The sequence below is a fragment of the Gymnoscopelus microlampas genome (genome assembly GCF_963454915.1).
Source record: "Gymnoscopelus microlampas genome assembly, chromosome: 14".
In the NCBI taxonomy this organism is placed as follows: domain Eukaryota; kingdom Metazoa; phylum Chordata; class Actinopteri; order Myctophiformes; family Myctophidae; genus Gymnoscopelus; species Gymnoscopelus microlampas.
Genome location: NC_139951.1, coordinates 2675732 through 2688003, shown reverse-complemented (window position 1 = coordinate 2688003; position 12272 = coordinate 2675732). Strand labels below are relative to the sequence as shown.

General features: G+C 42.7%; 1 protein-coding gene across 1 annotated transcript; it reads left to right on the top strand.

Moving 5' to 3' along the window:
* The first annotated feature begins 5589 nt into the window (after positions 1-5589).
* adrb1 (adrenoceptor beta 1) lies at positions 5590-11970 on the top strand. The gene is made up of 4 exons (XM_084078446.1): positions 5590-5803; positions 7579-7715; positions 8624-8914; positions 9486-11970. The coding sequence occupies exons 1-4, from the start codon at positions 5627-5629 to the stop codon at positions 10012-10014; spliced, it is 1134 nt and encodes a 377-aa protein (XP_083934572.1). The 5' UTR covers positions 5590-5626; the 3' UTR covers positions 10015-11970.
* The last annotated feature ends 302 nt before the right edge of the window (positions 11971-12272 follow it).

Here is a 12272-nt window from a genome sequence, read left to right as displayed (position 1 = left end):
AGAACTACTTTTAAAATGAATAGCTCAAGAAGATCCAACCAATAAAATGATTATCCCATTGCTGAAAAAATGTACCTGAGGGGGCTTTGGAATAGCTCTTTGAATTAGCCCCTCTTCCATTCTGTATGGAAGAGGTTTGCCTTTCACATTTTTATATAACTTAATAATACTACTGACGTTTGCGCGCAACACTCTTGAAAACAAAGCATTGCATTGCCTTCTATAGAAGCCATGCAGGGAGCTGACAGGCCCCTCTTGATGTCAATCTATCAAGTCACCTTAATCCAAGTGGCAGATACCAAAAAATGATTTTTGTTTATACATTGTTAATATAATTATTTTTCAGGGGCATGTGGTCTACCTGCACAGCATTTGTGATCTATATGGTAGATCGCGATCTACCTTTTGGGCACCCCTGTGTTAGACGCTGCTGTAACACTGCTGTAGTGCCCCTTACTGTCTGTAATTGTGTGCAATTTAGGCTTTTTCTGTGTGACTCCTGAACAGCATTTGTGCCATGTATGTTTGGTGAGGATTGGAGCAACGGTGTGCTTTAGGCCGCCAGGGGCCCCTGGCATGGCCCCTGGCATGACTATTGTGATGGCAGACCCCTGACCACATGTTACGTTTGTGACTAGGATTAATACAACAAATACATTATTGTTATAACAATTTTCAATACTTTTATTTCTACCCCACTACATCTCAGAGGCAAATATGTGCATTGTGAGCTTGTAGATCTGCTATTTTCAAAGATTTTTTTATGAATGTTATACATTTGGAAACTTGTGAAATGGGACATTCTACATTTTGTAACAGAGTATTTCTACATTGCAGTGTTGATACTACTTTGATTAATACTTAAGTAACAAATGTGAGTACTTTTTCCACCACTGCCTCATTGCATTAAAACAAGGCAACATTCATTCAGCTCATTGTGGTAAACGTGCGAGGCGCTGCGCCATAACGCATGATGACGCAGCGTCATTACGCGTGGAACGCGTTCTGTCTGTTTGCGGCAGCTCACTCATATCACTGTCTATGAGAGAGAGAGAGAGAGAGAGAGAGAGAGGGAGGGAGAGAGGAGGAAGGAGGGAGGGAGGGAGGGAGGGAGAGAGAGAGAGAGAGATGAGAGAAAGATAGACAGACAGAGAGAGAGAGAGAGAGAGAGAGAGAGAGAGAGAGAGAGAGAGAGAGAGAGAGAGAGAGAGAGAGAGAGAGAGAGACTGAACGGGTGACAGGAAGCCACGCCATTGGCTGAGGACAGTGGTGTAAAGTAACTAAGTACATTTACTCAAGTAACCTACTGTAGGCCTACTTACACATTTCATGCACATTTAGCCTACTTTACATGAGTATTTCCATTTTATTTCCTAATTATATACATCTCTCCACTACATCTCAGAGGCAAATATTGTACTTTTTACTGCACTGCAAATTACAAATGATTTGAGATTTTCAGTTACTAGTTACTTTGCAGATGTATATTATGAATGCAGAACGTGCATTAACCACTTATCTCATAGATGTCAATACTTTCTTCTCTTTCTTCCCTATATACATTTCAGCCATTTGAAAATATCAGATCTACAAGCTCACAATGCGTCACACTGTGAGCTTGTAGATCTGCAATTTTCAAATGATTTTTTATACATTTGAAAACTTGAAATGGGACATTCTGCATAATAAGTACTTTTACTTTTGGTACTTTAAGTACATTTTGATACCAATATTTTGTACTTTTACTCAAGTACATGAATAATTCCAGAATTTTACTTTAACAGAGTATTTCTTTATTGCAGTATGATCATTTTACTTAAGTAACAAAAACGTTTTCCAGCACTGATAAAAAAGTACTTCAACTACAACCATTGGCTGAGGAGGGCAGTGATGGCATTATGCATCATCATCATCAGAACACAGTGACACACACACACACACACACACACACACACACACACACACACACACACACACACACACACACACACACACACACACACACACACACACACACACACACACACACACACACACACACACACACACACACACACACACACACACACACAGAGCCAGATGGAAGCAGCACACAGAGACAGATGGTAGTATAGTCCTGGCTGCCGTAGAGCCTACATCTAGCGTTCGTCCCTGCGTGGTTAGAGGGGAGATGGTAGACCCAGACCACAGCTCTGGTCCATCAGCGTTAGGACTCGGAGTTCTATAGCTATAGCACATCTCTTTTGAAGCCTTTTTTTCCTTTCTTTTTTTGGGGACATTTTTTTTTTCCTTTCTTTTTTTGGGGACATATTTTTTTTCTTTTCTTTTTTTTTTCTTTCATTTAATTTAATAATTATCATTTTCTTGGACCATTTTAGACAATATGTAGGCTATTTTACACTGTGGATATTCAAAGATATAGCTGACCTAGATCTGCTAATTTCGACTTTTTTTGTGTGTGACTTCAAGAAAGGCTTTCTTTTAATGGAGCATTGAAGCCGTTTTTCTTCTTTTTTTTGTGCCATTTTAGACAATATGTAGGCTATATTTTACACTTTGGATATTCGACAATAGCTGACCTAATAGATAGATCCGCTATTTCTGACTTTTTTTGGGGGTTTGTGTGATGTTCCAGATGACAATTTAAATGAAGTGGACTTTATTTAAATTGTCATCTGGAACATTGATCATGGATGAGGGATACTATATTTTAGTGCTTTAATATAGACAGACAGTCAGCTATGGTGACTAAACCTCTCAACAGAAACAAAACGTGAAACAATATACGCCTACATGTAAAGAAAACGCTTCAAAAGAAGAAACCTGGACAGTTTTCGCAGTGATCTGAACACCGGAGACACCTTTTAAATGTACCACAGACACTCGTCGGCAGGACAGAGAGCTTGGAACAGGGACACGGATCCCGGACAACCCGGGAGGTCGCGCTCTATACAGAAGCATGGATGGCAGTGTTGGAAAGTAACCAAGTACATGTACTCAAGTACTGTACTTAAGTACAATTTTGAGGTATTTTTACTTTCTGTATAGCCTACTTACAATTTTCAGTAGCCTACTTTTACTTCTACTTCCACTACATATCAGAGGCAATGTTGTACTTTTACTCCACTACAATTATTTGAAAACGTTAGTTACTAGTTACTTTGTAGCTTTTGATTATTTATTATTACTAAACATACATTAAAGGTAGGGTAAGTGATTTCTTTTTGGTTAAAATATAGCTCTATATGCTGATAGTACTCATTGCTATAGAGTGTTTGTTCAGTAAAAGGAGTCTCCCATGTCTCTCCAGCTCTTTATTAAACAGAAAATGCATTTTCAGTGCTCTCTCCTGATTGGCTTAAATGTTGTCACCTTCCTGAAAATATACTATATTCTCTTTACTAAAGAGCTGGAGAGACCCCTGTGACCGAACAAACATTCTGTAGCAATGATTACTATCAGAATATAGTACTTTAACCTTTTTAACAAAAAGAAAAAAAAGAAAAAATATCACTTATACCTTTAACCACACTTAAGCTCTATATAAGGCTATTGAAAATAGCAGATCTACAAGCTCACAACATGTCAACGCGTTGTGAGCTTGTAGATCTGCTATTTTCAAAAGACTTGCATAAATATTGAACTTGTGAAATGGGGCATTCTGCATAATGAGTACTTCTACTTTTGGTACTTTAAGTACATTCTGATACCAATACTTTTGTAATTTTTACTCGAGTACATTTTGAATTCCGGATTTTTATATATATATATATATATATATATATATATATATATTATACTTCTCCATTGCAGTATTGATACATTTACCTACGTAAAAAACAAAAAATGGAGTACTTTTCCCACCACTGATGGATGTTGGGGACATGATCGGCGACAGCAGCGGCGCGTCAGCCTCCAGCCTGATACCGGGGATCGAGGAGAACGACACGGACAGCAGCAGTGGCGTAAAGTAAGTAGATTTACTCAAGTACTATACTTAAGTAGGCTACACTTCTGAGGAATTTTTACTTTACTGTCGTATTTCCCATTTTCTGTACTTTTACTTTTACTCCACTACACCTCAGAGGCAAATATTGTACTTTTACTCCACTACAATTATTTGAAAGCTTTGATCTGGTAGATTTATTTATTATAACAAAGCAAACATTAACCACTTCAGCCCTATATACATTTCAGCCATTTGAAAATAGCCGATCTACAAGCTCTCAATGTGTAGCTTAGCTACACATTGTGAGCTTGTAGATCTGCTTTTTTCAAACGTTTCTTTTTAAATACATTTAACACATGTTCTGCATAATGATTACTTTCTACTTTTGGTACTTTAAGTAGCCTACATTTTGATACTGATACTTCTGTACTTTACTTTTTTGAATTCCGGACTTTTAACTTGTAACAGAGTATTTCTACATTGCAGTATATTGATACTTTTTACTTAAGTAAAACATTTGAGTACCTTTTCCACCACTGACACTGACTGAAAATAGCAGATTGACAAGCTCTCCAACACGTCGCTATGCGGTGCATTGTGAGCTTGTAGATCTGCTATTTGGGTTTTGGTCAATTGATTGTCTCCGCCAGGAGATTATGTTTTCACTTTCCGTCCCCCCCCCTCGGCCAAGCTAACATTGGTCAAGCCTTACGTGACATGTGACAATACGTTGAAAGAGTGTGCTCTGATTGGCTAGTGAGACGCATGACGTATAGCGGCCTATAAATAGATGTGTCACTTTGAAAGAGTCTGTGTCTCTTTCAAAGTGAGGTAAGACAGGAATAATCACGAAATGGCTGAGAAATGGCGGAGCAATACATTGTGTAGACACACTGGTGTCATCACAATACGTAATATAAATAGCTTAGACAGGATTAATCAATATTTGCTGGCGGAGACTTGTGCTCCGAGGAGCACATTTTCTAGTTGTCTCCGCCAGGAGAGTTTGTTTTCACTTTCTGAAACTGGGACTAACATTGGTCAAGCCTCACGTGACACGTGACAATACGGTGAAATAGTGTGATCTGATTGGCTAGTGACGTATAGCGGCCTATATATACATGTGTCACTTTGAAAGAGTCTGTGCCTCTTTCAAAGTGAGGTAAGACAGGAATAATCACGAAATGGCTGAGAAATGGCGGATACTGTAACAATTGGATAGGACACTTACACAGACAGGACGGATAGGACACTTACATAGACAGGACGGATAGGACACTTATACAGACAGGACGGATAGGACACTTATACAGACAGGACGGATAGGACACTTATAGAGACAGGACGGATAGGACAGTTATACAGACGGATAGGACACTTGTGTCATGTTACTATGACACAGTAACATGTTCTATTTTTTGTAAGAATTAGAACATAAGAATTAGAACATTCCCAACACAAGTCTGCTGGCGGAGACTTGTGCTCCGAGGAGCACAAGTTTACTTTGTTTTCATTACATTGACACAAAGCTGTCTCACCACGACCTGCAACAGTAGTGATACTTTTACTCAAGTAAAAACACTCGAGTACTTTTTTTCCCACCACTTTTTTCCCCCCAGCAGTGACCAGTCCACTGACCATCAGTGGACCCACGGTCACCAGTGGACGGCCGGATGGATGAGCGCGGCCATGGCGCTGATCGTCGCCACCATCGTCCTGGGGAACATCCTGGTGATCGCGGCCATCGCGCGCACCCACCGCCTCCAGACGCTCACCAACGTGTTCATCGTGTCGCTGGCGTGCGCCGACCTCATCATGGGCGTGCTGGTGGTGCCCTTCGGCGCCGCGCTGGAGGTAGGCCTATAGCATTCTCTATTGTGTAGACTTCTTGTAAATTAAGTAATGCAGATGTTTAACAATAATTTAACTCTTGAGAGCATAAAATGAAACCAAATGGACCCGTAAGGGGAATTCAACTCAAGAGTTAAAGATCTAATAAGGGTCCATTTGGTTACCAACTCTCCATCATTTAGCTGGGGACCACCTGGAACCCCCTCAAGGACTACCCCGGACCACTGGTTGAGAACCACTGGTTTAAGTGGTTAAAATGATTGCGACACTATATTAACTAATTTAGGTGGGGACCCCCTGGTACCCCTTCAAGGACCACTGGTGGTCCCCGGACCACTAGTTGAGAACCACTGCTTCATGGTAACCCGGAAGACTCGCCCCAAAACATGCTCGCCCCCATTTCTGTTAGCAGACCGCTCGCTCCCAGCGGTTCTTATAAGGTTAGACATAAGTTTAGGGTTAGGCATAGTTTTACTGAGGTTACGTTTAGGAATAAGGTTAGTTTTAGGCATAGTTTACTTAGGTTACGTTTAGGAATAAGGTTAGGTTTAGGCATAGTTTTACTGAGGTTACGTTTAGGAATAAGGTTAGGTTTAGGCATAGTTTTACTGAGGTTACGTTTAGGAATAAGGTTAGTTTTAGGCATAGTTTTACTGAGGTTACGTTTAGGAATAAGGTTAGGTTTAGGCATAGTTTTACTGAGGTTACGTTTAGGAATAAGGTTAGGTTTAGGCATAGTTTTACTGAGGTTACGTTTAGGAATAAGGATATGTTTAGGCACAGTTTTACTGAGGTTACGTTTAGGAATAAGGTTAGCTTTAGGCATAGCTTAGTGAGGTTACGTTTAGGAATAAGGTTAGCTTTAGGCAGTTTACAGAGGTTACGTTTAGGAATAAGGTTAGCTTTAGGTATAGTTTAGTGAGGTTACGTTTAGGAATTAAGGTTAGCTTTAGGCATAGTTTAGTGAGGTTACGTTTAGGAATAAGGTTAGCTTTAGGCATAGTTTACTGAGGTTACGTTTAGGAATAAGGTTAGCTTTAGGCATAGTTTACTGAGGTTACGTTTAGGAATAAGGTTGAAATAATATAGTATGACGGTATGATGGCAGGTTTACAGAGAACATGCAACTTCGAAGTAAGAAGACAGTGTTTAAATACTGAGAATGTTGAAATGGATCTGATGTTAACCGGTAAATAATTCCAGTCTGAAGGAGCTTTGAAATGAAAGGACGACTTTACCCATCTTCATATAATAGGTCCTCACTAATGCTCGTGATAAAATGGTACCATTTTGTTCTACTCACTTTGTGTCTCAGAGGAGGGCTGTGGACAGTTCAGAAACCCGTCTACCAGTGACATCATCGATGGGGAATCCAAGCAAATAGAAACTGCAGGCTTTGTATCCCTGGAAAGTTGCAATGCAATAATAGAAGCCATTGTTCTCGCGTTAATACAAATCGAAATAAAAAAATTGAAATCTTCTTGGGAAAAAAAAATCCTGCCTAACGATGATGTCACAGGTTTCTGGACTGTCCACAGTCCTCCTATGAGACACAGATTGTATCATGAGCATTAGTGAGGACCTATTATATGAAGATAGGTTGAAAATGGGTGAAGTCATCCTTTAAAGGCATCAGGCATGTTTACCAATTTCATTACTAACCAAAGCAGCGGTAAAGTAAACCTGAATAGAGTGTCTGGTATGTTGTGTTGAAGGAATGGGGGCTAAATAGTGTTTAAGGTCAGGAGGATAACTTAAATAAATACATTTGAATACAGGTGCGTGGAGCCTGGCTGTACGGCGACTTCTTCTGCGAATTCTGGATCTCCGTGGACGTGCTCTGCGTGACCGCCAGCATCGAAACGCTGTGCGTGATCGCCATGGACCGCTACGTGGCCATCACTTCACCCTTCAGGTCAGTTTTTTCAGGTTTTTGATTGATTGATTGGATACTTTTATTAACAGTTTGTAAAACAGTAGGCTACAGTGGTACGATTTTACAATGACTGTTAAAAGGATAACACAAAAAGCCTTGTTTCCATTGTGGTCCTGGCAAACGTTGTCACTTCGTGCCACGTACGCTGCGAGCTTCTACATCTGCTATTGAACATTTTTGAAAAATCTTTTAAATGTTTTGAAAAATGTTGTCAAAAGTACAATTATTTAGGGGGCACAGTGGCGCAGTCGGTCGGCTCACAGCTAGAAGTTCCTGGGTTCAATTCCCACCGGGGACGCTGTGGGCACTGGGGGTGTGTTCTCTCCTCCGCGTCATCAGCGCCCATACCCTGGGTGGGGTTGGTGAAAGGGCCTCTCTGTGTGGAGTTTGCATGTTCTCCCCGTGTCTCCTAGGGTAGGTACCCTCACAAAAAAACATGCAGTAATCCTGGTCTCTATACTGCCTCCCCTGGTCAGCCGGGGCGCCTGATGGAGGGGAAAGGAACTGGTTGGAATAACGTGTTCCTTCCACGCGTTCCTTCCAAGGTGATAAGAAGCGGCTTGCTAACGCTCATGCATTGAAGGAGGCATGAGCTCGGCTCTAGGCTCTCCCTAGGCTGGCAGAGGGAGTGTAGCGCCCAGGATTACTTAGACAATTGGCACTGGGTGAAAAAAGTGGGTTACAAAATCGTGGGATAAAAAAAGAAAAAAAGTACAATTATTTGACTCTGAAATGTAGTGGCCAAACACAAATCATTTTGGGGGCTCCTTGGCACGAAAAATAACTACTGGTTTAGAAGGCATTTGTAGAATCGACCTCCTCGGGTCTTAACAGGTAAATTAAAAACTTTAAAAAGTTCTTCTTTCTTCCACACCCTTTGCTTGCAGGTACCAGAGCCTGCTGACGAAGCCTCGTGCCCGTGCGGTGGTGTGTGGCGTGTGGGCCATCAGCGCGCTGGTGTCCTTCCTCCCCATCCTCATGCACTGGTCCCGGGACCCCCTGGACACCGCCTGCTACCGGGACCCGCACTGCTGCGACTTCGTCACCAACCGTGCGTACGCCATCTCCTCCTCCGTCATCTCCTTCTACATCCCGCTCGTCGTCATGATCTTCGTGTACGCGCGCGTCTACCGCGAGGCCAAGAAGCAGCTGATGAAGATCGACAAGTGCGAGGGCAGGTCAGTAGGCCTACTTAGTATAGGGCTGTTTTTTTCAACATAAGTTTTTCAGAAAACTCTTAGGATTCAGAACAATGGTTTGGAACTAGCCTGGAAACCAGACGAATCTGCCATTGCAAAAAAAAAAAAGAATTGCCCTCGGCAGATTTGGTCTGGCACCGCTCAGCTGTGATTGGATTTCACTCCCTCCGAAGTAATGAGGGACCAATCAGGGTCCAGTATGCAAATACATTTATCACCAGAGGCATTTTTTTGATCCGCCCTTTGGAAATGCAGGTTCCACACAGAGATCCCAGACTCATATCTACGCAGTGATATTAGTCTGGCCATGCCAGGCTAGTTTGGAACAGTGGTTCTCAAAAATAGCAGATATACAAGCTCGCAGCGCGTCACTTTGTGCCGTGCTGCGAGCTTGTACATCAGCTATTTTTTATGAAATGAAGTGTACAATATTTGACTCTGAAATGTATTGGAGTGAAAGTCACCAGTCTCCAAAAATACAAGTTAAGTCCAGAAGACTTTATTTAAATACAATACTCAAACAAATGGTACTTTGTTAACTGTGCGGCAGGTTCCACCACCCCAACCTGAACGGCGTGGCTTCCAAATGCAAGAAGAGGCCGTCCAAGATCCTCTTCCTCAAGGAGCAGAAGGCGTTGAAGACGCTGGGCATCATCATGGGCACCTTCACGCTCTGCTGGCTGCCGTTCTTCATCGTCAACGTGGTGCGCGTCTTCCGCGCGGACCAGGTGGACAAGAACCTGTTTGTGTTCTTCAACTGGCTGGGCTACGTCAACTCGGCCTTCAACCCCATCATCTACTGCCGGAGCCCCGACTTCCGGAAGGCCTTCAAGCGGCTGCTGTGCTGCGGGCCCAGGCAGGCGGACCGCCGGCTGCACGTGGTGGTCAGCTCCTGCGACCTGTCGCGCTACTCCAGGGCCGGCGGCGGCGGTGGGGGGGGGTTCGCCCGGACCGCCACCAGCACCTCCCTGGCTCTGGACGCCGGAGGCGGGGGGACGTGGTCCGACTGCGAGGGGCTGCATCACAGCAGCGACTGCAGCCTGGACATCAAGCTGTCGCAGTCCGAGTCCCACTTGTAAGACTTGTTATGTTACTGCAGTGGTTCTCGAAAAACTATTTTATTTTTCAATTTCAACGACCTCCTGCATTTGCACACTCTCAGAGTTACAGACTTGTACGGGTCCATTTGGACCCTGGACCCTCAGAATGAACAGACTTTTAAGGAACCCCCCCAAGGGACCCTGAAGAAGATCTCCACTTTGAGATGAATCCCACTTGTAGACTTATTATTTGTACTGTGGTTCTCTTAAAGGAGTATTTAACCCAAAAAAAGGACTTATTTTCTATCAAATACACACCCCACGAAGCCGTGAATTCATGGAGATAATTTCATGTCCGGCAGAGTCTCCAGTAGACTCAAAGAATCTCCTTCTGAGTGTCCTACTGACCGATGACCCGGTCATCAAATTATTGGCTTAGGAATGCGACAAAAACTACAAAATCTCCATGAATTCAAGGCTTCATGGGGTGTGTAATTGATAGAAAATCTTTAGAAGGCAACGCTCCCTGCATAAAACGGCAAATTGTCGTTGTGTTGGTTTGCGAAAAAAAATCTTGTTCAGACGGAAACGGTAAAGCGATTGAAAGCGCTGTAGTGTGCATGCCAGGTGCATAGCTGGCAGTGCAACGCTGCCACGCTACACCACAGATAGACCACGTGCCTGCATACTACTTCCTTAAACACAGTGCGACTGTAAACAAACAATGGCCAGTGTGGCGAAAACATGCTCCAAAACGGATCGTTTTGTCTGGACGGACAAAGAAGTGGAGTTGTTTATGGATGCTTCAAAATAGTCCTCCGTTTGCCATTGATTGAAGAGCCTGTCATTGGAAATGACAGGCTCTGCGTTCGTCACATGTTTTATGTTTTGCCCTGTTTTGAGACGCTAGGCGGAGCTTTTTCAAAGATTTCAAGGCACATCTGGTTCATATTTTTGTTCTTGATTGCCGTTTTCGGCATGGAGCGCTGACGTGTAAACGGGGCCTGAGAGTATACAGATGGAACCAAATCGACCCGTAAGGGTACACTCTCAGAATTACAGACCTGGCTATAAGGATCCATTCGGAACCACCACAAGGAACCCTGAGGGTCCCTTTTCCTGGACCCCCCTACTTTGAGACACACTTGGCTTGGTTCGGAGTCCCGACCGCGGTCCAGACGCACAGGATGTACTTGGACCACATACCCTTACATGGTTTAACTCGTACTTTGGAGACGTTAAGTCACTCCGTTTTACTCGTTACTCTTTCCGGTCTTTTGTGTTTAAAGACATTCATGCAGTTGCTAATTAAGGCAGTGCAAAGTAGCACAGATTCAGTATTGAACAATATAGGGGTTTAAAAAGGCTCTATGCACAGCAGCCATATTGGAAAGACACTTGGCATCTTCCTTACTTCCTTCACAGGTGTTACCAATGATAACTAATGAAGGCTCTGTTCCATTCTGGTCAAACAGAGTCAGTGTGTTGATATTGTGCATGTTGGCTCACTGGAAACACTCTGCTACACCAGTGGGTCTCAAAGTGTGGTCCAGGGACCCTCATGGTTCCTTTTGGGGGTTCCAAATGGCCCCTTACTGGTGTCTGTGCAACTCTCTCAGTGTTACGGGTCCATTTGGTTCCATTTGTACACTTCTGGAGGTCCTTGAAATTACCATTGGTAAGAACTGTGAAGGAAGTAAGGCAGAGGCCCAATTCATTTCCAATATGGCTGCTGTGCGTAGAGCCTATTAAGATTTACACAGTGGGCAACACAGTCTCTCTCTGCTTAAAGCAGCACCCATTTTCAACCTTATCTTCATATAATTGGTCCTCACTAATGCTCATTATAAGATGCAACTGTCTACTCACTCACTCTGTGTCTCATTGGTGAGCTGTGGACAGTTCAGAAGCCTGCCTACCAGTGACATCATCGATGGGGATTCTGAGCTAATAGAAACTGCAGCCTTTGTCTTTCTGGAAAGTTAGCGTGCTGAAATAGAAGCCATTGTAACTAAGTACATTTACTCTAGTACTGTACTCTAGTACTGTACTTATGTACAATTTTGAGGTACTTTTACTTTACTGGAGCATTTCCAATTGTCTATATTTTTACTTCTTCTCCATTACATCTCAGAGGCAAATATTGTACTTTTACTCCACCACAATTATTTGAAAACTTTAGTTACTAGTTACTTTGCAGATATACAATATTACATTATAAAGCATACATTAACCATGTTAGCCTTATGTCATACTTAAGCTTGTAGATCTGCTATTTTCACATGTTAGTATTACTT

Bases quoted from the DNA above. Each gene is read 5' to 3' on its own strand.
- adrb1 (XM_084078446.1), top strand. From the start codon at position 5,627: ATGAGCGCGGCCATGGCGCTGATCGTCGCCACCATCGTCCTGGGGAAC. The intron at 5,804-7,578 runs GTAGGCCTATAG...ATTTGAATACAG, and splicing joins CCTTCGGCGCCGCGCTGGAG to GTGCGTGGAGCCTGGCTGTA. The intron at 8,915-9,485 runs GTCAGTAGGCCT...ACTGTGCGGCAG, and splicing joins ATCGACAAGTGCGAGGGCAG to GTTCCACCACCCCAACCTGA.